The 25,517-nt window shown below is 42.3% G+C and overlaps 1 protein-coding gene across 4 annotated transcripts in view; it reads right to left on the bottom strand.

The window, feature by feature from the left end:
• Window positions 1–25,517, bottom strand: part of PFKP (phosphofructokinase, platelet) — a 193,550-nt gene that overhangs the window by 54,295 nt on the left and 113,738 nt on the right. For all 4 annotated transcript variants that reach the window (XM_030198897.1, XM_030198914.1, XM_030198904.1 and 1 more), the window contains exons 13-14: window positions 13,389–13,535; window positions 1,262–1,332 (exon numbers count right to left, since the gene is read on the bottom strand). In XM_030198897.1, coding sequence (XP_030054757.1) covers window positions 1,262–1,332; window positions 13,389–13,535 — 218 coding nt within the window. The remainder of the gene's footprint in view (window positions 1–1,261; window positions 1,333–13,388; window positions 13,536–25,517) is intronic.

Below are 25,517 nucleotides of genomic sequence, written 5' to 3'. Positions count from 1 at the left end.
TGTCGCCGGCTCCGTATACCCGGAAATTCAATGCCAGTGCTTAGACATGGCCCAGCACTGAATTTCCAGGTACTATCTTATCACTGAAACCTAATCCAGTATGATCTGAACAGCTTGAAAGGCAAACCCTCTTCTTAAGTCAGTGAAAAGAGGGATGCAACTGCAAGCAAGTCCCAGCACAGCTTTCATACAGACTAGTCTCTACTAGGAGTGGCCTAGTGGTTAGAGCACGGGTCTTGCAATCCAGAGGTGGCCAGTTCAAATCCTGCTGCTGCTCCTTGTGATCTTGGGCAAGTCACTTAACCCTCCATTGCCTCAGGTACAAACTTAGATTGTGAGCCCTCCTGGGACAGAGAAATATCCAGAGTACCTGAATATAACTCACCTTGAGCTACTACTGAAAAAGGTGTGAGCAAAATCTAAATAAATAAATGTGGGCGGTGGTCAGCGAAATGCTTAGCATTGCTGGCTGGATATCAGGCCTAAGATAACCGGCTAGGAAGAAGGAAATTCTGAGTTTAGACTTTAGTTGCATCACACGACCCAGTTGGGAAATTAAGTAATTATAGCTTATTCATCCTACACTATCCCCGGATTCTATACAAAGTGCGGCAAGTAGCGCATCTTAAATTGTGCACGTGTCAATTTACACACGCTACTCAACTGAGTAACAAGCTGATGAGTGATGGTAATTGACAGATAACAACCAATTATCACTAATTGGCAAATGGAATTTACACGCTCTTCTTTTCAGGCATATTCTAAAAAGAGTTGAGTGTAAATTCCAACGCACATAGATGAAAAGAGGGCATAGCATGGGAGGAGTGTAGGCATGTCACAGGTGTCAATCAAATTTATGTGCGTTGTAATAGAATTTGGGGGAATGCGCATACATTTAGGCGCAGGTATTTACACCAGGTTTTGGCTGGTGTAAATGGCTGCGCCTAAATGTATGCACATTACCCCAGCCTATGCGCTAGTCTATAACCCATGTCTTACTGTAGTTGCGGTTTATAGAAAAGTGCTATGCACATTATTCCAACAAGCCTACAATTTATGGGCCATTTACTGAATCTAGTCCTGTATGTATACTTGCTTAAAAATATGCAACTAAGATCTTCCTTGTAATCCGACTTTAAGTGGCCCTGATCTGATTCACAAACTCTTATGGCTATCTTCCATTAATTGGGATACTCCAGTAATGCGTTCAGCTTGGAAAATTCCAATACATGGCTACAGAAAATCAGCATTTAGACGTTACCGTTTTGTGCCCAGTAGCGATCCTCCCTGGCCTGTCCAGCCTCCAACATCTCCCCACTGTATCTCTTTAATCTAAGAAAGAAAAAAAAAGAACCACCTATTTAATGACTCTTAAACGAGAGCCAAACCTGCAAAAAATGTTTTCTTAAACATATGTTCATCAGAATATTACTTCCCAAGACCACAATTATTATTTCCATTCCTTATATTGTATATAAAATAAAAATCTTTTCAAATACATGTAAAAACAAAGGGCCCAATATTTCAAAAGATTCAGCTGGAAAGGAGGGGCTCCTACTGGTTAAACTGCTTTATCTGGGCCAGGAACAGATATTCAGCAACACTTAACCAGAGAGTGCGGCTGAATATCTTCTCTGACAGCCACAGCACTCTCCAGATAGTGCCAGGACGGTTCAGGGATGGGATTGGGGCAGACCCGGAAGTTATCAAGTCAATACAGCTATTCAGTGTTGGTGCCTGGATAACAATCTGGCAAAGCAGAGCCGCACAAACAGCAGTCCTATCTTGCCCAGATAATTTACCAGGTACCGGCACTGAGTATCACTTGTAACAGGGTAACTTCTGGTGGCTATAAAAGTCCCACATATTCAGAGTCAGTATCAGGTTTAGGCCTGACACCGAGTATCGCCAATAACCAGAGTAACTTCCGGTGGCTAGAAAAGTCCCACATATTCAGCGCCAGTACCAGGATTAGGCCCAGCAGCACTGAGTATCACCTATAACCAGGGTAACTTCTGGTGGCTAAAAAAGTCCTACATATTCAATACCAGAACCTGGATTACACCTGGCACTGAATATCCAGGCCTAATTCAGCCAGTAGCAATCACTGCTGTCAAACGCTGACCTTTGCAGACAAATATTGAGAGGAAGCTTATTATGTGCATACTATTACAAGGGGATCTAGAAGCATACAGCAAAGTCTAGAAGGCTGCACAAAATACAGAAATAATAAAGATATAGTAGTAGTAGCCATTAACCGCAAGTCTTCACAGGAATGTGACAGGCATCATCATTGATTACTGTAACAGTGTATATGTGGGCTTGCCTCAGAGGAGTATTAGGAGACTACAACTGATGCAGAACACCACAGCGAGAATTATAGGTGGACTTCATCACTAGGACTGTGTTATAGACATTCCGCTGGCTGCCAATTAAGCATCAGGTACAATTTAAGTTAATCATATTGGTCCATAAGGCATTACATAATATAGATCCAGGATATATTCTATCCTGCTTAGAGGTGTACCAGCCTGCTCGCATACTACATTCAGGAGGCAGATGTCTACCTCATTGGCAGAAGTAGTTAAGTCCACTAAATCTCAGAAATAAGTTAAGTGCCTATCTATGATCTAGGAAGTATGTCCCACGATAATGTATACTGGACATCTGCATAGCCCCTTCAGAAGCAAAAGGCAGCAAGTTCACCGCAGAGAAACCAAACAAAACATGTTTTCCCATGTTCAGAAGCATATTTCCATCGTACATGGATGTTCTCAGTTACTGGCCCTGCTTTTGGAATCTTTTGCTGGTTGGTTCCAGAAACCGGTAAAAACATATTTATCTGGACAAGCATTTGGGTAATCCATAGAGTAATGAACTGCGTTATTTCTGAGGAGGCTGTGAGGTGGTCAGGAGGTACGAGGGAGATTAAAGTATATCTATCATGTTATTGCATATGTTCTTACTGTACAAGGTGTGTTGGTGAGGTGGTTGGGTTGGGCATATTGGGTGATGGGAGAGGAGCGTTACTGTAAATCACTTTAGGTTGTTGAAATAGAGGCAATGTATAGACTGGAGTAAAGTTTAAAAAAGCACATATTTGCAAATATATCCAGTACTCTTATTGACATTCTACAGATGCACTTCTCCAGAGGGTGAAGAGAGACAGGAAAGGGACAGGGGTGCAAAACGGGGCATTAAGATAATATGGACAGCCATGGAATCAGAATCTAGGAAATACATGCAGCAGAGGTTTCTGCCACTGGGCTATACCTTCCACACTTCAGAAAGCTGCTTCTGAATACTACTACTGCTATGAAACATTCACACAGTGCTGCAAAGTGTATGCAACATTTTACAGACACATGAAAGAGAGAGTCTGCTCAGCAGAGCTTACAGTCCAGTCCACAGATGGACACTAGGCACAATCAGAGACTGAAGACAGGAGAGTAGGGAAATCACATGGATCCTGATGCATAATTAGGATGTTAAACCAAAATTTCCTCTGTCTCTTCAGAGCCGACTTCTGGGCAGCTCTACAGTCACAATGATTCAGCAGAAACATTCCTATTGTACTGGAAGCATAAGTACACGTCCCAATTTAATTCCCTGCCCTTGGCCTGACCAGAAGAGGTCACCCTGGTCCTTGATTTGCAACTGCAAAAGGAAGAACAAGGGAGAAGGAGGAAAAAAAATGGCCGCCTATTACAGATGGTGGCTCTGGCCTTCCTGATGATTCCTAGACCTGGCTGCTGCTACCACCCCTAATTGCAGGGGCTGGAGATACTGTGATGGCAGAAATGAAAGGTAGGGAGGGAAGAAAGAAAGAATCCCAGCCACTGTACAACTGTTATTACATTCATGGACAAAAACACCTATATATTGGGTTCACAGGAGACTTTGGTAGCTGAGCAAGAAGATAAAAATGAAGGTCAAGCTTTGGACAGGTACGAATGAAGGCTCTTGGTACTGTGGCCCTAGTTAAGACAGATTCCAACTATACACAAAGCAGTACCCTCTAGTTAAAAAGAATGAATACATTCTGGCATTCTCTCTAGTTTGCAAATGGAAGGCAAGTTTACCTTTGAAGCTAATTAAATAACAGATATGTGGACAACAAACCACATTACAGAGAGCTCTATACCAAATGCACATCTACCAAAATAAAAACACATAGCAAAAGTGGAGAAAATTATCACAACTAAAACAAAAATCAGATCTGATCAAACACACTATATTACACAGGACTCAGAGGCATAGCCAGACCTCTACGGGAGGAGGGCCAGAGCCCAAGGTGGGGGGCACAATTTGGCCCACCTCCCTCCCACTGCCACTTCCGTTCCCCCCCCCCCCCCCACGGCCACTACCACCTCCCTGCCGCCGCCCTCCCCCCGCCGCCACCGCAAAGGTACCTTGGCTGGTGGAGGTCCCCAACCCCTGCCAGCTAAAGCGTTTGTCCCGCACTGGTCTCACTTTGCCTAGCGCCCTGTTCTGTTTTCAGTCGCTGTGCACGCTCATTTTAATGAAACTGAGCATGTGGGAGCCAGGCAATGTGAGAGCAGCGCAGGACAAATGCTTTAGCTAGTGGGGGTTGGGGACCCCTGCCAGCCAAACCGGGGGCCCCAGAGTCAATTTGGGGAGGGGAAGGGGGGCAGGCCCCAGTAGCTACGCCACTCAGGACTTATATCCCGTTAATACCAAAAATAGTTCCAAGCAGGTTACATATTAAATAAGAGTGAACCACATGTTCAGATGTTACATATTAATCAGCTAATAAGTACAGTAAAGATAAAAGAACATCAACTAAAGACCAGTTTCTATGCAATGAAATACTTCTGAAATTAAAAAATGAACTTAAGCGACTTCCTAAAATATAAATTTCCTATCAATCGAAGTTCTAATGGTAAGGAGTTCCAAAATGATACTGCCTTATAAGAAATAGAAGTAGACAATAATCCCTTATATCTAACATTACGTACCAACGGAAAGTGCAGTAGACATTGTCCTCTTAAATGATCAGACTTACAACCGGTGGAAATATTAACCATTTTTACAAGATAGTAAGGGGCCTCACCATGCAATATTCTAAAGACAAGAGCCCAAAGTTTAAACTGCACCCTCTACTCCACCAGCAGCCAGTGCAAATCAAACAAATATGGTATCACTGAATCAAATCGATTCAGAGAATAAATCAGCCTGGCCGCCGTATTCTCTATTATCTGTAGAAGCTTTGGTACAAACTGAAAAAAAACCAAAACACTGTTACAATAATCGATCCTAGAAAGGAACACTGGGTAATGTCAAGCACCAGCCACTGAGAGCAAAGAACAGAGAGAGCAGGTGACCTAATTATAAGAATAATGAACTGCGAGATCTGGGTTTAAATCCCACTTGGGCAAATTATTTTACCCACCACTGCCTCAAGTACAAACTGAGGATGAAATGAACAAACCTGCACTAACACATTAAAATGCTATTTTCTATTTACCAGTAATTAACATTAGTGTCAATAATACACATTTAAATGCAAATCAATGCAAGCTACTACACTGATGCAGGTAAATAGAACTAACCCTTAGACTATAAGCTCTTTGGGGAATGGGTCTACTACGTACCTGAATCCATAATTCACCTGAGAAGTGTACGCTGATGATCAGGGAAGCCAGGGTTCAAAATCCTGCCACTGATACTCCTTGTGACTGTGGGCAACTCACGATATTGCACTGCCTCAGGTACTCACTTAAACTGTAAGCTCCTGAGGGTAAGGACATATAACCCCGGCTGCTATATACAGTACTCAAAATTGAACACAGAAATTTGGGTGCACAATTTAATCAAGTAACGAGCCAATCAGCACCAATAATTAGGCGCTATCAATGACTGGTGCTAATTGGCAACAATTTGGATTTACGCAAACACATCTTGCTAACTGCTATTCTATAAAGATGCACGTGTAAATCTTTTAGCACACAACTGAAAAGGGGGACATTCACTAAAGATTCACATGGTATTACAGAATTCGGAAGATCTGCACCTAATTTAATTTAAGCATGAGGATTCAATGTTTAATACAGGCTTGATGTACCGCCTTCCTTAAAAGAAATAATCCAAAGCGCTCTACAATTCACCAGATTTCCGTTGGTATACATCCTCGCACCCAAAGTTGGGTGTGGATCCCGGTGCTAAGCGCTATTCCATAAATAGTGCCCAACTTAGAGTGCTGTTTATATTCAGCTTGCGGTGGTCAGCAGTTTTAAAGCCGCTGACAGCCACGGGCTGAAGTAGACCGGAGAGTCAATAACAGGCACTAATCTCAACATCCGCATTGACTATCCAAGTCATATGCAGCATCTTTGCAATCATCTGGGTGCCGGCCAATATTCAGATCAGATCAGGCGACCCTCAGTGGGGAGGAATGCTGGCTTTGGCCTAACCCCTGGTAAGCCTTTCCTTGGCTGAGAGGTGCCCAGCTCTACCACCGGCTGCCTTTCAGGTGCTGTGGAGGACTTGCAGCTCATTTGCATATCCTTACAGCCTTCTCTGGGGTGACTCCCAGATCCACTCCAATCCACTCAGGGCCTCCCGCTCTAGGTGCCGCGCGCCAGGGCATTTTATTTCTTTACATTTATTTTTCTCCCAGTTACTACTTATGGCTCCAGTACACTTTTTCTTCTTGGTACTGTCCCTTCCTAATCTGTTTCTCCATCTGAAACCACTGTACACTGCAGGAACACATTGTCCACCCTCTGTATTCATCATCTCACCATCTCTTTTCCTCTTCCTTTTTCTCAGCTCTCAACCTTCAACATTTCCTTCCTTCCATTCATCCATCTCCTTTCTATCTGAGTACATCTCGCCTTCGTCGCTGTCGTCTTACCTCTCCTATTCTTCTCCGTACTCTCTTGCTTCTTCTCCTGCTCTCCTTTGGGGACATTAATCCCAATCCTGGTCCTCCACATCAGCTCTTATCCTATTTGTGCAGGTCACACCTTGATATCTCCACTCTAATTTCTGTTCCTCTCCTCCCCCCTTCTTCTCTGCCTTTCTCATGTGCTCTGTGGAATGCCCACTCTGTCTGTAACAAACTTTCCTATATCCATGACCTCTTTATCTCTCGTACTCTCCATCTGCTTGCCCTAACTGAAACTTGGCTTTACCCTGAAGACTCTGCTTCAGTTGCGGCCCTATGCCATGGAGGTTACCTTTTTTCCCATATTCCTTGCCTGGTTGGCCACGGAGGTGGTGTCGGGCTACTACTTTCACCTTCTTGTAGATTTCAACCTCTTCTTCCACCTCAGTCTCACTGCTTTTCTTCCTTCGAAGTCCACTCCATCCGTCTATTTGCTCCTCTGCCTCTCCGAGTTGCAGTCATTTATCGACCCCCTGATAAGTCCCTTTCTTCCTTTCTCACTGACTTTGATGCCTGGCTTTCCTTCTTTCTTGAACCTTCATCTCCTTCCCTCATTCTTGGGGATTTTAACATTCATGCTAATGATCCCTCTGACTCTTACGCTTCTCAGTTTCTTGCTTTAATATCCTCTTTCAATCTTCAACTGTGAACCACTGCCCCCACTCACCAGAATGGCCACTGTCTTGATCTTATTCTCTTCTCAAACTGCTCACTCTCCAGTTTCTGTGCCTCAACTCTTCCCCTCTCTGACCATCATCTGATAACTTTCACACTTAAACACCCTCCTCCCCAGTCCCGTCCAATCTTAACCAATACATTTAGGAATCTTCAGGCTATTGACCCTTCTACTCTGTCCTCCAGTGTTTCAAATCTCTTCTCTACCAAGTCTGTCAATGAGGCTGTCTCTTCCTATATTACTATTCTCTCCTCTACTCTGGATACTCTCGCTCCTCACTGTTTGTTTTTTTTCTTCGAAAATGGCCATTTGATAGATGTAAAAAACGCATAAGATCAAGCCATTAGGATGCAGGAGGAACAGCATTATTAGTAGACTGGCCACACAGACATCTCAGCAAAGCAGTGGGACACCCTAGGGCCACTGCAGTGGACATCACATAAAAGGCCTCAGGTACACATCTCACGGTTACCCCCTTATATTGTATGGGGAGTCCTCCAAAACCCACTAAAAACCTACTGTACACCACTATAACAGCCTTTATGCCTGCAAATGTCACCTACATGTAGGTACAGTAGGTTTTTTGTGGAGTTTTGGAGAGCTCACACTTTCCACCACAAGTGTACCAGTTAGAGTGGGATATAGGCCTGGGTCCCCTTTTCTACACTGCACTGACCACTATGGCTACTCCATGGACCTGCTTGCTGCATTAACAGGACTGACAAGAACATTTGAAGCTGTCATAGAGGCTGGTATGTACTGTTTTGCTCACATCTTTGAGGGTGGAAGGGGGTCAGTGACCACTGGGGGAGTAAGGGGGGTCATCTGGACATTTGGGGCACCTTTTTGTTATTAAAACAGGTCTAGCCCAAAACGTCCAACTTTTAGCCCTGGACATTTTTGCTTTGTTCCATTATGGCAAAAAAATGTCCAGGCACGCCCAAATTCTGTCCCCAAGACGCCCCTTGTGATTTGGATGCACTTCAGACGAACTGCACATTAAAACATCTTAAAATGGGTTTTGAAAATAGCGATTTGGACGCTTTGGGGAAAAAAACATCCATATGCTGTTTTGTGCCACTTTTTAGACAGTTCTCCATTTCAAAAATGAGCCCCAAAGTCAAAGATTTTCCATGCCCAAGGACTCTGCTTCGTGTACCAACTGGGAATGGGGAAGTTAGGAAGGTACAGATGAAGAGATTGGTTAGGGGGGGGGGGGGGCACAACATTCTCTAAGGCTCAATAGCGACATCTGATGGCCACATCCATGGACAATGTTACAGAAGAAGTTAAAGAAAGGCAAATGTCATTTTCAAATGTTTCATCTCTACTCTAAATAAATATGCCACCAATGTATTATTCACAATCATAGTGTAAAAAAGAGTTTCAAACAGCTGTATAATTACTTCTCCTGCCATAGTGAATTTTTGTTACAGTGAAGTTATTTTCATGACAAATTACTATATTCACACACTAATTAATGACAGCCTCTTCAGCTTCTGAAAAGTACCAGAACACTTTGTGCTACATCCCATGCCTAGGCAAAAAGAGAGTATAATCTCTTTCATGATCATAAAGGCAGCTTGTTTTTAGGTAATTCCAAAACCTTGTTTCAGCTAAATATATCAGTCATTTATTTTAGGTTATCTAATCAATGCACTTAGCTTTGGATTTGTCCCACTGCAGCATTTGCAAAAACAGATAGCCAGCCAGACCCTGATCAGACTACACCAAGGTCTTCCTGCAACTGTCTTGTTCACCGAGGCACTCATTCATTCTGAGAAATTCACTTTATAACCACCCCAGCTACTTTGCATTAATAGCACATTTAAAAAGGCTGTTTACCACCTAAATCTACTGGATCTTCAACACTGACACCATGGAGGTGCAAAGGGTGTATTTCACTGAAGAGTTAAAAATTGCAGTGCGAAAGACAATACCCAAGATGATTCATTCGCTATCAGCCACTTAACAGCAAAACATTTTCTATCCCAGGCCCCAATGCTCAGAACTCTCACAGTAAACCAACAGCGCAGAAACTATACCCCCAGAACAGCACAGAAAATTAGCTCTCCAATGCTCAAAGGAAATGGTATGCAAATTAGAAGTGAGCTGTTAAAGTGAAAGCAAGAAGGCAGGACCTGCTTGGCACATGTGAAGAGTTTCCCAGTAAGCCCAGCTCCTGTGCACATCCACCAGGCAAACCCAAATGTGAAGCACACATTCGTCCTTGTTTTCTGCGCCCTTAAATATAAGCTTTTCAATTATATATATTTTTTTACTTGGAAGGCTTATATTCAAACGAAAGAAACAGGTGCCAATGTGTGCTTTCACTTTCGAGTTTGCTCAGACTTGCTCATATTTGTTTCTCACTACTGGCAGTTAGGGGCATGCATGGGCTTCCTTCTGCTTCGAAATTAAAGGAAAACCAGTACATTTTAAATAAAGAATCATGAGAAATCCTCTCTTCAAATATCCTAACACCTCCTCCAAGCTGGCATTATTTTTTTTTTTATCTGTTTGGGCAGCTTTGTTTTGTGCATTGTTCTCTGAGGATTTGGGAGGGAATGACCTCATTAACATCCGTTTGACTATATTAGCATGCTATTTGCATTAATTTTTGGCGCTCTCATTGTTTCCCGCTCTAGAACCTCTGAGCATTCTGCGTTCACTAATGGGGGTGCTAGTCCGGCGCCAATGGCCTCTAGCACCCACGTTTGCTTCTGAGAATTGAGCTACCAGTTTCCATTTCACAGAGCCTCGCTAGAGAAAAGGCCCGGTCCCCAGCTTAGCAACTCTCATCATATGTCTTCAACAAAATTTACACTGAAGGAATACAGGCTGATGCTTCAGCTTAACTTGTGTTTCATAATGAGCTGCTTGTCAGAGCCAGAATGTAAATTTACTACAGAGAATCCCAAAAAGAAATAACATGCAGCAACTGTAAAGTTTAATGGCAGTTAAGTTGTGTTTACTGCTCCATGTAACAGTAAGGAGCCCTTTTAATAAGCAGTTAGCCCCAGATTCTATAAAGGTCGCTGAAGGCTGTGCATCCAAAATTGGCCACGTTCCTGAGTTGCATACTGTAAAGCTAGGAGGCCTCCTACAACAATACGCAACTCCATTGGTTAACAAGCAACTAACAGTCAATAACTGGATGCTACCAATTATTGGTGTTAATTAGCGTCAACGGGGATTTGTGTGTGCAACTTGCTTTGCACTATTCTATAACGCAGGTCGCGCAAATCTCATAGCATGTCACCCAAAGGGGGAGGGGGGTGGCCATGGAAGGGGCATTCTGAAAAGTTGTGTGCTGTGTTCTAGAATTCACATACACAAAAAACAGCGAAGGTAACTCAACTCTCTTCCAGCGTATACTGATGAACCTCAACATGTGTACGCTGGAAAAGAGGCAGGAGAGAGGAGATAGGATAGGGACGTTTAAATGCCTCACTTGCATTGGTGTACAGGAGGTGAGCCTTTTCCAGGTGGGGGAGGGCTCTGGAGTGGGAGGTCATGGGATGAAGTTGGGGGGAAGTGGACTTGGGAGGAATCTGGGAAGATGCTCTTTCACGGAATGGGTGGTGGATGTGTGGAATGGCCTCCCTTGAAGGTCATGGAAAAGAAGACTGTGTCAGAACTTAAAGAAGCATGGGACATGCATGCTGTATCCCTTAGGAAAAGGAGGAGTTAGTGGTTATTGTGGAAGGGCAGACTGGATGGGCCATTAGTCTCTTATCTGCCGTCATGTTTCTATGTTTCTAAAAGGTACACAATGCTCCAAAGGAACTAAATATTTATTGACCAACAACCAAGACTCGGCACAGCCGTGTTTCGGCCAATCTGGCCTGCCTCAGGAGTCTCCTGGAGTTGTCTGTGTGATCTCAAAGGATGTGTTGATGTTCAACTTGGCCAGTGATTCTTAGAAAGTACAGTTGTGTATTTCCTGGCGTGCAGCAGTTCTCGCCAAGATTAATACTAGTGGTGGATATACTCTACAGTACATTACACAGCAGCAATCCCTTGGGATCACACAGGCAACTCCAGGAGACTCCTGAAGCAAGCCAGACTGGCCAAAACACGACTGTGTCGATTCTTGGTTGCTGGACAATAAATATTTAGTTCCTTCAGAGCACCTTCTGTGTATCTGTTGAGTCACCTTTGCTGTTTTTTTTGTGTATCTTGAAGTCTGTGAATGCTTTGGTTCTTCTGTTTGCATGTTGTGTTAAAGATTTTGGCATAAGTGCACCCAATTTCCATACCAGAATTACACCAGGTTTCAGCTGGCATAAGCCCTCACAACTAAAGTTGGGTGTGGGAAAACAGCGCTCTACGCTATTGTATACTCATACTGGAGCACTGATTTTTCCCAGTGCCTAATTTTCAGCATCATTTACTGAATCTGGCCCTTAACGTGCAAATTAGTGCATGCAATTTACGCACAAGTGTGGTAACTTACCATGGTAGTATGACATCATAGTCAACTTTATGGTATGGTTGGGGGAGGGGGGGAACTGGGTGGAAAATGTGCATGGACTGCACACTGTAATTAGCACACAGTACTTACTGGGAGCCGACACTTATGCCATTACCATCTCCTCAAGGGTATCCATGCAAACTGCACACAGTTAACTTGTAGTATAAAGTACATTTCAGCACAGTAACTGCAGAGGACATGCTGGGCATGCCCCAACAAATACTGTACAGCTTTTGCATTTACTATTTGTTAATTATTGCTGTTAAAGCACTTTAAGTGCAAAAGACTTACTACACTAATTTATTTTATAAGGAACACGCTAGCATCACTGACTGAAGTCCAGAGGGGCTCAAATACATGGGATATTCTTCATGGGCCCAACACTTGTTTGAACCATCAGGTATCAGGGCCACCAACTCAACTCTTGGCATTAACTCTGCCTTGTACATAACTGATATCATATGCCAGTCAACATTGTTTTTTTTTAGTTTTTCCAGATGTTAACTAAAAGCAGGTTCATTTCATTTGTTTCTTTCCTACATATCAGCTTCTATAAGACAAACAGATAACTGCATTTTCAAGAGATATAATTTCACCCATTGTTCTTTTACTACATAGGTGTAAATCATACCAAATTTGTGGAAATGAAAGCATATAAATGTATGGTCTTAGGACAAGTGGGCTAACCCAATTTTCACACCTGAGGTGGTTAGCCCAGATGTCCATGTGGCCAGTGGAGATAGCTTGTTCAATCATGTACAAAAATCTGCAAAATTAATTGGCTTTTAGCTTAGTCCACTTGTCCATAGGTAAATATTGATGTTTTGATGCACTAGACACAAAAATCTGCAAATCGGCAAAATTGAGGGTTAGTTCATTTGGAAATAGGGCAGCCACAGAACAGCAATACTCCACAAAAGCACAAGCAGCAAATAGTGGAGACGACAAAACCACCAGATGTTATTAATATCTTTAATGAGCAACCTCCATTCAATTCAACTCAACACGGGTTGTGTTTCAGCCGAAAAGACTGCATCAGGAGTCTGAGTGGTTTTGCAATAAAATGAGGCGTGATCGCGCCTAATGACAAGAAAATAAACCAACAAAGGCGTTCTATGAATAAAAACACCCTCAGCCAAACCAGCACCTACACTGAAGGTAACAAGAAGTGAAAACAGCACATCGTGCAATTCTCCCACCAAAGCTACTAATTCTGTAACTAATTCTTGACCATAAGACCATCCAAACAAGAAACAAAGGATTGAAAAAGAATCACAGGCATTTTTATATGGAAAACACAAACAGAATGGCCTCTAAACACCAACCTGTCCTTTGGCAAATCCTTCAAATCCATCGTTGACAGCAAACATCTTGTGACCTTCAGTTATGCCAACTCGGACTGCAGAACGGACAGCTCCGTTCATCCCTGCTGCAGGGGCACCCACGTTCAGGACTGCCACATTGAAATTACTCTGCACAGAAAAAGATGACAGAGAAAACAGAACATTACTTTCACCTAAATGCTATATACAGTATTGCAGCTAATACTCCAGGAAAATTCTTATGGACTCAAAAAACGCAACATTTGATAATATCAAAGTGTTTGCAAAGTACACTATGACAGGAAAAGTCAGCAGGACAGCTTGGCTGGTTTCAGTGCAGGTGAATAGCAGATACTGTACTCAGCCAGCAGGCTCCTTGCATATAATTATGCAACAGAAAGTGAAAACTGGCTGCTACTTCTATACCTTCTAATTCTCTTTTACCACTTTAGGAGGCTGTTTTAGAAGGGTTAGGCACTATTTACCTGTGTAAATGCAGCAGCACACAGAGACTTCAAGGCGGTGTGTTAAGGATGTGGTTGGGTGGTCTTTCAAAGTATCTGTTTATTCTGTATTTCAGAATGACAATCTACATATACCTGGGGAAATTTCAACACTAGCATTTACATCTGCTTAACTCAAGCATAACTTCTTGTTTGGACCTAGGCCTTGGAGCTCAGATTGCAGGGGGGGAGGGAGTCTGCACTTACCTCTCTGGAGTTAAAAGTTGTATTTAAATATATTATTTATTTTTGTATAGGTACCTTATCTACATATCTAAGGCAGGTAACGAGTGGACATCAAACATAAAGTACAGCAAAATGCACAGTCTGAAATGGCAAAAGTTTGAGTTTTGGAGCTCAGCTTTCTTTGGACATGCAGGTTTGCAAAATCCACAATTTCTACGTCTAGATATGCACCTACATGAGTAAAGGCCATTTAAGCCCATCTAGTCTGCTAATACCACCCTGGCATAATGCCATAGACCCCATCTCTCTCAAACTGGCAAGATAGATGAAAACTTCAATAAGGCAGGCAGCATGATCAGATATTTATCTTCCTAAATCTTGATTGCTAATTTTTTTTGGTATTACTTTTTCAAACTCTCTTTTTCCTCTTAGGTGTACTTACTTATGTGTTGCTTTTCTCTGTACATCTTTGTTCTTTCACTTTACCTGTGACCTGCTACCCTTTTACAGCCGCCTCAAAGGTACTTCCCCATTGTAACAGAGTTAAGTGCTTTTGAAATCCAGAACCTTAAACTCTCGCCTTGACTGTTATATCAAATCATACTGTCTGATGATCACTGGTGCTCACCTGATATTAGATAAGTTTTTCTGTAATATCAGTATTTTTAATGCCTGGTTAGGCATTCACTTATCACTAGTGATCAGACTTTAAACAAGACTACTACCTTTAAACCAATTTTTCAGCATCCAAAAGGAAAAGCGGTTTGTTTATGGAACCACCGGAAGAACTTAAATGCTAACTACCGCGTTTAGAGATAATTTGGTAGAAGCCAGAATTGAGTCAGAATAAAGAAAGAAATGAATGGTTAATTTCCATTACATGAGAGATTCCTGAAAAAAAATTAAAAGCAACGGGCAATGGAATAAGAGAAAATATTCTGTTGTAGATTGGGAACTGTGTGCTGGTTTTGCCTCCAGTCTTAGCCAGGGAGAAAAGAGAGACATAGGCTCTGTGGACAGCTACATATCCTGATCTTCCCAGGTACTGGTTAGACAGTATATAAATGTTTAGTTAGTATTATAATCCATATTTCAGTTACCTGTTAGTGTTTGCTGATTGCACTATGTTGTTCCACTGTTCAATTTTTATTGCCTCTCTGGACTGATAAAGAATCCTGGTAGTTTGTGTGTTGGGTCTGTGAGTGCTTTCTGGGAACTGTGGGATCACTGGGAATGTGGCCCCAGTAACCTAGAAATCACTGGGGATAACTGGAGAGCTGAAGATTTGTCCAGAGGCAGTTGTGACCCAGTCGGTGGGAGGAGGGTGCTAGTGTAGAGCACAAGCGGCAGGTGCAGATGGACCTGAGCTGTGCTGGGGATAGACCCTCTAAGTGGCCGCAGGGTAACCCCAGGCAGGTGGCTAGGCATTTTATGACATCACCCATATGGTACTGCAACAAAGGAACCCCTATCCCATAAGAACATAAGAATAGCCATACTGGGTCAGACCGATAGTCCATCTAGCCCAGTATCCTGTTTCCAATAGTGGCCAATCCAGGTCACAAGTACCTGGCAGAAACCCAATTAGTAACAACATTCCATGCTACCAATCCCAGGGCAAGCAGTGGCTTCCCCCATGTCTATCTCAATAACTGACTATGGACTTTGCCTCCAGGAGCTTTTCCAAACCTTTTTAAAATCCAGATATGCTAACCACTGCTACCACATCCTCCAGCAGCAAGTTCCAGACCGTAACTATTCTTTGAGTGAAAAAATATTTCCTCCTATTTGTTTCAAAGATATTTCCATGTAAGTTCATAGAGTATCCCCTGGTCTTTGTACTTTTTGAAAGAGTGAAAAATCGATTCACTTTTATCCCTAATACACCACTTAGGATTGTATAGACCTCAATCACATCACCCCCCCTCAGCTGTCTCTTTTCCAAGCTGAAGATCCCTAACCTCTTTAGCCTTCCCTCATATGGGAGGATTTCCATCCCCTTTACCACTCTGGTTGCTCTTCTTTGAACCTTTTCTAATTCCGCTATATCTTTTTTGGGACAAGGTGACCAAAATTGATAGCAATTCTCAAGGTGAGGTCACACCATGGAGCGATACAGAGGAATCATAGTATTCTTGGTTTTATTTTGCTTCCCTTTCCGAATAATTCCCAGCATCCTGTTTGCTTTTTTTTTTGGCCAGTGCTGCATACTGGGCAGAGGATTTCAGCATATTGTCTACAATAACACCTAGATCTTTTTCTTGAGTGCTGACTCATAAGGTGGACCTTAGCATCAGGTTATTCTATACATCTCAACCCGCTCTCTCCATTCTCTGGATGCTAATCGATTGGTCTTGCCATCACTGCAATCCACTCATTATGAAATCACCAGGACATCAATATTTTTCTATTTAGCAATGATATTATTGTCAAACTTTCCCAGACAAGATTCAAATCATTACTGAAAGCTCACTATTTCCAGCTGTCATTTATTCTGCCCTACCAGTTAGATGCTGCCATCTATGGCCTGCACAGTCTCTTGGAGATGCAGCCCTCAGTATCTATTTTTAACATAGTTATATAAAACTAGTAAAAAAAAAAAGGCCTGTTTCTGAAGGCAAGGAAAAGGGCCCTAGGCAGGCAATTTCTCCCCCCCCCCCTCCCGTGCTACGGCCCCCTCGACCCCCCCCCCCCCCCGTGCCGGCGAAAACCACCCCCCGCCGCCGTTGTGGACTACCTGTGTTGACGGGGAACCCAAACCCCCGACAGCCGAAGTGCTGTTGTGCCCTTCGCGTTGCTTCCTCAATCATCTTCTCTGGAAGTTCTTCTGTGTGCGTCTGACATCAGACGCACGCAGAGAAACTTGCACAGAAGATAATTGAGGAAGCAACGTGAAGGGCACAACAGCACTTCGGCTGTCGGGGGTTTGGGTCCCCCATCAGCACAGGTAGTCCACAACGGCGGCGGGGGGCGGTTTTCGGCGGGCCGGGGGGGGGGGGGGGCGACAGGTTCGCGGAAGGGAGGGGTCGAGGGGGCCGTAGCGCGGGGGGTGACAGATGATTCCGAGGCAGGAGAGGAGTAGGGAAACACTCCTCCCCTTGCCTTGGAATCAGCTGTCATGACGTCAGTGACGTCAGTGCGTGTCTGCCTAGCAGACCACCTCCAGGGAGCCACGGTCCCAAGCACAGAATGTTGGAGGTGAGAATTATTATATAGGATGTATGTATGTGATCTATTCTAATTTGATTGGAGTTCCTTTCCCTTTTATCCAGAATTTTTATTTAAGATACTTTGACCTTTTATTAGCAAACTGCTGTCTACAAATGTTATTTTATGTTTTATGTTTGTGTTTGGAGGTTTCTGTGTTACTAGTTAAGAATTGTGTTATGTATGTTTTTTGGAAACCGCCTAGAATTGTATTACAGTGTGGTCTCTCTCTATATTTTTTTAATAATCAATAATTAATAATAAATCTTTGAACAAACAAACATCTAAAGGAATGTAGGTGCCGACCAGAAGCCTTGTACTAGAACTGCCCCGTTTAAGTGCAATTCTATGATCTCAACACCTGCATACAGGTGCCCCTTGTGCATGTAAATGTCTAGAATGGTAGCAGTTTCGCATAAAAATGTACACTTACCCACAAAAGCGCTATTCTGTAATGACACACAAAGCATAAATGCAAGGGGGTGCAAACAAGGGGGTGCATGGGCAGGGCTCCCACTTACACGCATAATTTAACACATGTCCCTGACACATTTAACTGCTCGCAGTTATTCCAGGTCTATGGCTGGTGCAACTGTGGCTACATAAATGTTAAGTGTGTTTCGATATCAAGTTTATTTATTATTTATTCCTTTAGGGGCCCTTTTAACAAGCTACGCTAAAAGGGGCCCTGCGCTAGCGGCGGCGGCCATTTGTGCCGCATGCCAAGGCTCCTTTTACTTCAGTGAGTAAAAAAGGCAAAACATGAAATGGCCATTCGGTAAGTTTGCACTTGCTGTGCGGCCATTTCAGAGGGAGCACGGACCGCCACCCACTGAGGTGGCAGTAAGGTTTCCCATGCTAACCCAGCAGTAACCGGGCAGTGCGCGGCACTGCCAGATTACAGCTGGGTAACCCCCTGCAAAATATTTTTTAAATATTTCCATAGCGACAGAAATACTGCACGCTGGGGGTGGAACCACCGCTGGCACCCGCATTGGGCTGGCAGTAGTTCCGGGTTGCCACGAGGCAAGTCTTTAGTAAAAGGGCCCCTAATTTGTTAGAATTTATATATTGCCTTTTTTAAAAAAAATTCACCCTAGGCAGTGCATGGCAAGAATTTTTTTATTTATTTATTTAAAAATATTTATATTCCACTTAGTACAGTTTCTAGCAGACACAATTAAAATAACCAAATACTTAACATATAATAAAACAAATTCACAAATCATACAAAACAAACTCGTCATGTCACAAAAACAATTGAGAGCTAGTCCCAGCCTTTGCTCAGCTCTTATGAAAATGCCTTCTGAAATAAATAAGGTTTAAGCTGCTTCCTAAAGGAAGATATGAATCAATTTTCCATAAGTCAACTGACAATTAGTTCCATAAAGTGGGACTAATTAGTTGAACATAGGCAACAGACAATTACAGTAGAAAAAATATTCAGATAACAATACATAATTACACTGCTATTCTATAATGGACCTGGGCGTTATACAATAGACTCCTACCTTGCAGCTTCGGGATGGCTAAATGGAGATGCCTAGTTGTAGAATTGCCTCCTTTATGCATAAAGGGTTGTTAAGGGCATCTATAAACTTTTCCCTCAATGATTTTGGTATTACAATTTACTTATTACAAACCCCTTTCAATGACTTTTGGTTCAGTTGGTGATATATAGAAACATAGAAACATGACGGCAGATAAAGGCCATATGACCCATCCAGTGTGGCCATCCTCTGTAACCCCTAATTCTTCCTGTTCCTAAGCGATCCCACATGCTTATCCCATGCCTTTTTAAATTCTGGAACAGTCCTCGACTCCACCACCTCCACCGGGAGGTCATTCCACACTTCCACCACCTTTTCTGTGAAATACTTCTTAGGTTACTCCTAAGCCTATTCTCTCTTAACTTTGTCATATGCCCCCTCATTCCAGAGCTCTCCTTCATTTGAAAAAGGCTTTCTTCCTGTACATAAATGCCCTTGAGATATTTAAACGTTTCTATCATGTCTCCTCTCTCCCTCCTCTCTTCCAGCGTATACATGTTGAGGTACCTAAGCCTGTCCCTGTAATTTTTGCATTCAAGACCGCTTACTAATTTCATAGCCGCCCTCTGGACCAACTCCATCCTGTTTATATCTTTCCATAGGTGTGGTCTTCAGAACTGCACGCAGTACTCCAAATGAGGCCTCACCAGAGACTTATACAACGGCACTATCACTTCCTTTTTCCTGCTGGTCATGCCTCTCTTTATGCACCCTAGCATCCTTCTGGCTTTGGCTGTCGGTTTTTCTACCTGTTTGAAAGCTTTAAGGTCGTCAGACATAATCACCCCCAAGTCACGCTCTTCCTTCGCACACTGAAGCACTACACCCCCTATACTGTACCGTTCCCTCGGATTTTTGCGACCCAAGTGCATGACCCTGCATTTTTGGGGATTAAACCTTAGTTGCCAAATATCGGTCCATTCCTCTAGCTTCGCTAGGTCCTTCCTCGTGTCATTCACACCCTCCAGGGTGTCCACCCTGTTGCAGAGTTTAGTATCATCCAAAAGGAGACAAACCTTACCAGACAGCCCTTCCACAATATCACTCACAAAGACATTAAAAGGAGCCGGCCCTAGGACCGATCCCTGCGGTACTCCACTGACGACATCCTTTTCTTCAGAGCAAACTCCATTTACCACCACCCTCTGTCTCCTACCATTCAACCAGTTTTTTACCCAATCAGTTACGCTAGGTCTCTTATATAAGCCTTTATAAATAAATGGTCTGTGAGTACTCTGGACAGAAAGGGGAGAAGGGAAGCAGAACAGCTGGCATGTCAGGGCATGAAGTGACTAATGAAGGGTTTTTGAGAAGTAGTACGACCATGGCATGCTCAAATGCTATGGGAAGCATACAGTAGAATCCGAGACTGAGAATATGACAAATGGTGGGGATGACAGTATTGTGGATAATACTGAGGAGCTGGGTAGGGTTCGAGTTGGACAGGCAGTTATTTTGGAGGATGAGAGAAGTCAGACAGGTTCCTCTTCTGATTTCAGGAAAGTGCTTGAAGCAGGAGAGGAGAATCAGTGGAGAACTCAAAAGTAATTTTCTGACTCTTGTCATGAAAGAAATCAGCCATGATTTGGATCGTGGAAGAGGCAGAAGGAATCATGGTAAAGAAACAGCAGGATTTTGAGGCCAAACTGTTAGTCACAAAGATATAATAGTGTTGTCTGGACAGTGCGATATCAAACTAGAAAGAAGTGAGCATGAAAGTAAGAAATCAGCATGTAAGTAGAATTTGAGCCAGACACTCTCTGCAGAGCGGAGACTAGACCAAAGTAAACAAATCATGGGGATGGCATGTCTGTGTAGGGTAGAAAGGACATGAGTGTTTAAAGCAGAGAATTGTGTAAAGTTGTAGGAAGAGATTGCCTTATTGATAGATGTCAATGAGATGGTGGAGGGAAGGAGAGAAGAAACAATGTGGAAGAGAACATTAGATTGAACTCTGTGTGTTGCTAAAAGTGTTGGCTACGACTGGAGAAAAGAGTGGATAAATGCAAAAGATATCATATGAATGTGGGATAAAGGAATAATACAGTACATCTGATAGGGCTATACAAATAACAGGAAAGGAGCAGGTTGAAATGCCAGGCAGTAGAGGCTAACAAAGTCAGTTGAAGAAATGCGAGCAAGAAGCCTAGAGGCACAAGGGTCAGAAGGGTCACTGTTGTGAAAACTAAAGTCCTCAAGGATGAAGAGGAGGAACCGGTTAGAATAGATGCTGAATCAGTGCCCTGATGCCGTGGCTTTAGGCAAATTTCATTGCTGGGCTCAAATCATGATTTCAGTTGTTCCATACAGGGAACCTTTAAAACTATGGCGACTAATCTGCACAACAGTGTATGTCATGTTGATGGTATATAAATCATATGATAATATGAATATATTCCTGTCCTACATTTCTGGAAAGAAACACATTCCTGTCAACAACTATAAGTGAGAAAGCCTAGAAAGATAAAAATACCACACAGATTAAACACCACAAGCTCCCACTGTGTATGCACCATGCAAAATATGCACAGAATTTGGATTCAGTCCTAAAATCCTTTTTACAGCCATTACCAGGAAAAGCATCAGTTCCAGGCTTAAAATGTGTGTGCAAGTTGCACTAAAGGGAATCAATGAGCGAGAGCCCATTTTACTTCCTCAAATAAACAAAACATGTTGCTTCAGCAGTTTTAAATATCAATTCCTTCACATCAAAGTATTTTGCCTTCAACAATAAGAGTGCTATTTATTACTTGATTCACAGGAAGGTTGACATTCTTAACAGTTGGCAAGAACAGTGAAAGAATCTGTCTGGATAAAAATTTATGCTGAGAGAGGCAAGGCCTCTGCTATCCTTACCATCACCCAGTTGAAGAGAAGTCCCTAAATTTAGCATCAGTGAAATACTTAAGAGCTTGTCAACCTGAAAGGCACACAACAGAGTCCTACCCTGCTTCAGTCAGGCTCAGTGCCAGCAAGAATCACACTTTCAGCCCTTGGCTAATTAAATTTCAGCAGCACCTACGTTCCAAACAGCATAAAATAAATACTTTTAATAAACTCTGCAAGGAAGCACACTAGCAGAAACCTGCTATGTCTAGAGTAATAACACAGGTCAAAGATTTTTCATGATCACTAAATAAGTACCAGGAATAAAATTAACATAAATTAAGCATGTGAGGGTTTTCCGCTGCTGTTAGAATAGTAATGCTCACCTCTATTGCTTCTTCTCTTGATCTTATTCTTTGGTCTCCTTTTTTTGACCTAGTGCAGTTTGAACAAGTGACATTTGGTATAGAAAGGAGAAATTCTTGTTTTCTCAAGGAAACTTCTGATTATGATTCCTCTGGAACTTTAGAATCATATGTAGATGTTAGAGTTTAAGCTTTTGTTCAATTAGAAAAACAAACCCAGTCACAACGAAGAAGTGAAATTTGAGGAAAAAGTACTAATGTGAAGGAACTGTAGGTAACGGCTACATGTGTCAGACACACTCATTTTGCAATTGTCAATGTCTAAAATATAATTAAATGAAGGTAGTTTACATAACCAGGTGAAGGTGGCATGCATAGACTACTGTTGAAGCTGGATCAATGGGTGACAAAATAAGCGGTTCAGGAATCCAAGATGGCAATTTGTGAGCTGAAGTGCAGCAAACCTCTTACCTTTGTAGACTTTGTTTTTCTGGATAAAGGGAAGCATAAATGGGGGGGGGGGGGGGGCAAGCTACAGAGACCCTCTTATGGGTTTAATAAAGGTTAGAAGTTCCTGGAGGAAAAGTCCATAGTGTGCTATTGAGACAGACAGAGGAAGCCACTGCTTGCCCTGGGATTGGAAGCATGGTTTTGCTAATATTTGGGTTTCTGCCAGGTACTTGTGACTTGTATAGGCCACTGTTGGAAACAGGATAGTGGGCTAGATGGACCACTAGTCTGACCCAGTATGGCTGTTCTTATGTTCTTCTGCTCCTCCTGTCTCCACGCAGGACCTGATATAGTTTTGTTTTGTAGTACACAGTGGTGAGCAGCAACTGGATCCAATGAAGAGCCTGCTTGGACCACACCCTGTTGGAGGAGAGCTGGAGTGAGCTGTTGGGTCAAAAGTTTCTTTGAGCCTGGGCCTGCATACCACACCCCTGCAATCAAAGGCGACAAGCTCTCCGGACCTCCTGGTATGGAGCTTGTTGGAATGTGGTGCGAGAGTAACCAAAGAGAAGGAGAGGTGGTTGCAGTTCATTAAAGTTACGGCCAATAGTGCCACAGAATACCATGGTGGTGTGAAGAAAGAAGCACAGTCCCCTAGGGGAAGGACGTTGATACAGTTGAATACCGGTTTGGAAGGGGAGGTAAAGGGAGGAGCTACTACTTTAGCTAATGCTTTACTTACTCTTTGAAGAACACTTTTGGAAAAATCAGCAGACTTATCTTTAGATTCTACTTGGCTAGCAATCAAAACTCCTTTTCCTATCACAAGTTCAATCTCTGGAGAATGTATGTTTATATTATGATCAGGGCTGTGGTGTCAGAGTCGTGAAGTAGGAAGCAATTTTGGGTGGTCAGAGTCAGTGTCAGTAAAAATGTACCGATTATAATATATGGTAAATTTATCATTTTAAACTTAGACATACTTAGGACTCAGCATTGTCAGCCATGTTGTTTAATATTTATATGCAGCCATTTGTAAACTGTATGCAGATCATATAGTTTATACCAGTTGATGGTCCTAAAGAAAGGGATTAAAGACAATCCAGCTGTGTATACTGAAGCACAGTTCATGTATAAATATGAAAAAAACAAAATAAAACCCAGAATTGATGCTGATGAGTACATCTGTCAATCCTGAATAGCCATTAAAATCATATATAGGCACTGGTTAAGAAAAGCTTTACAGATATGTAGGATGAAACCTTTTCAGACAACAGAATTTTAGATTGGTGGTACAGGCATTTGTGATTTTGGTTTTGAATCAATGTAATGATATATACCTAGGAATACCACACTGTATGTTGTGAGCTCTTCAGCAGGTCTATAACGCTAGCAAGGATTACATCCTATGTGAGGCATTATGAGCACATTACAGGACATATTCTAAATTCTAGCCCCTGATGCAGGATCCCACAACAGGGCACTTTGTTGGACCAGATTGCATTTCTAATGTCCAAGGTAAGTATGGACATTGATAAAAACAGAACAATGCATTTGTTATATACAGTTTTGAAGCTATATATTGCTTGCTGCATCTGAACAGTGACATTTTTGCCATATTTCAGTTTGGAGCAGGAAAGTAAAAATACTTCATAATAAAAAAATGTTTTCTCCTTTGGAGATTTTTTAATGCACACTGAAAGATTACTTTGCACACTTTTTTTATTTTGTCATGTTTGGGGACATCGCCATATAGGAGGCTGAATGATCAGTTGTGTTAAACTAATCCTGTCTGCTGCTGCAAAGCAGCCATATAATTAATGCTGCCTTCACCATGCTTTACTGTGGAGATGGTGTTAGCAGTTTAATGCACTAGGAGCAACAGATATCTATTGCTGCTAGCTATCTCCTCCTGAGGCATTAGCGAAACAGAAGTGTCCTTTTGTGAAGAAGATAGCATGTTGCTTCAACTAATATGATCGGAGCTCACTCTGGACATTGGATCACCACCCGGGTGGAGAAGGTAAGTGATAATTTTTGTTGTGCACGTTTTCAAGTGATGACTATCTTTTTCAGTTGTTTTAGAGTTATGGTGTTAACCTAGTTCTTCATTATTACTAAGAAGTATTCCTCTGTTTTTTTGGCTGCAATTTTTTTTCTCTATTAGGGAGTTGTTTTCCACTACAGTTGGTATCAGAGGTTATATTGAAGCCCATGATGACAGCCTGTTAAGGGGAAGACCACCACTGTAGGCGTACCAGGCTTCTGAGGTTTCTTTTATTTAAATATATTATATATATGAAGTCCTAGGTTAATACCTATTTGTTAGAGCAAGTTTTTTGATATAGTATACTACTTACAATGTCAACATAATATGTAATAGAACATTTTAATTGACAGTGTAGGGTATAAGCAAAGATGGAATATATAGATAGGTAGGAGAGTAAGAGGAGTTAGAAAGTAAGGTGACTAATTTAAAGAAAGTTGCACATGAGGTCAGAGAGATGGTTAAAATGTAATGGTTAATATATAAAATTTTAAACATTAAAATCTGCAACCAGTGTAACTCACGCAAAAATGGAGTTGCATGATCAAAGGTGTAGGATGAACACAGAGAATCTCCAATTAGAAAATGAATGTTATAAAAAACAAAACTTAAAGGGTTGTATACGTGTTGCACGTCAAGTGGTGCTTAGATAGCAACTCTGGCTATATCAACTAAGGCTGGTGCTGAGATGGCTGGCTTGTACGGTCTGAGTCCCGCATATAGCAATCCGGTTTAGGGTGGGCTGGAGAGAGCTTTGACAGAAACTTCAGTAAATTGGAACTCGAGGACAGTGCTGCACAGACTTTTACAGTCTGTATCCCGCAAATGACAAGACGGATTTGGAGAAGCTGGAGTGGGCTTTAACGGCAACTCCAGTAGGTGAACATAAGGACAGAGTCAGGCGGACTTCTACGGTCTATGTCCCAGAAACACCAAAGAAAGACCATGATCAAGTATATAATATCACATTCACTGTTGATTTAATTTTGAATTGCTAA

The sequence above is a fragment of the Microcaecilia unicolor genome, chromosome 1, assembly GCF_901765095.1.
Source record: "Microcaecilia unicolor chromosome 1, aMicUni1.1, whole genome shotgun sequence".
Classification (NCBI taxonomy): domain Eukaryota; kingdom Metazoa; phylum Chordata; class Amphibia; order Gymnophiona; family Siphonopidae; genus Microcaecilia; species Microcaecilia unicolor.
This window is presented reverse-complemented; position numbering and strand designations above follow the sequence as displayed.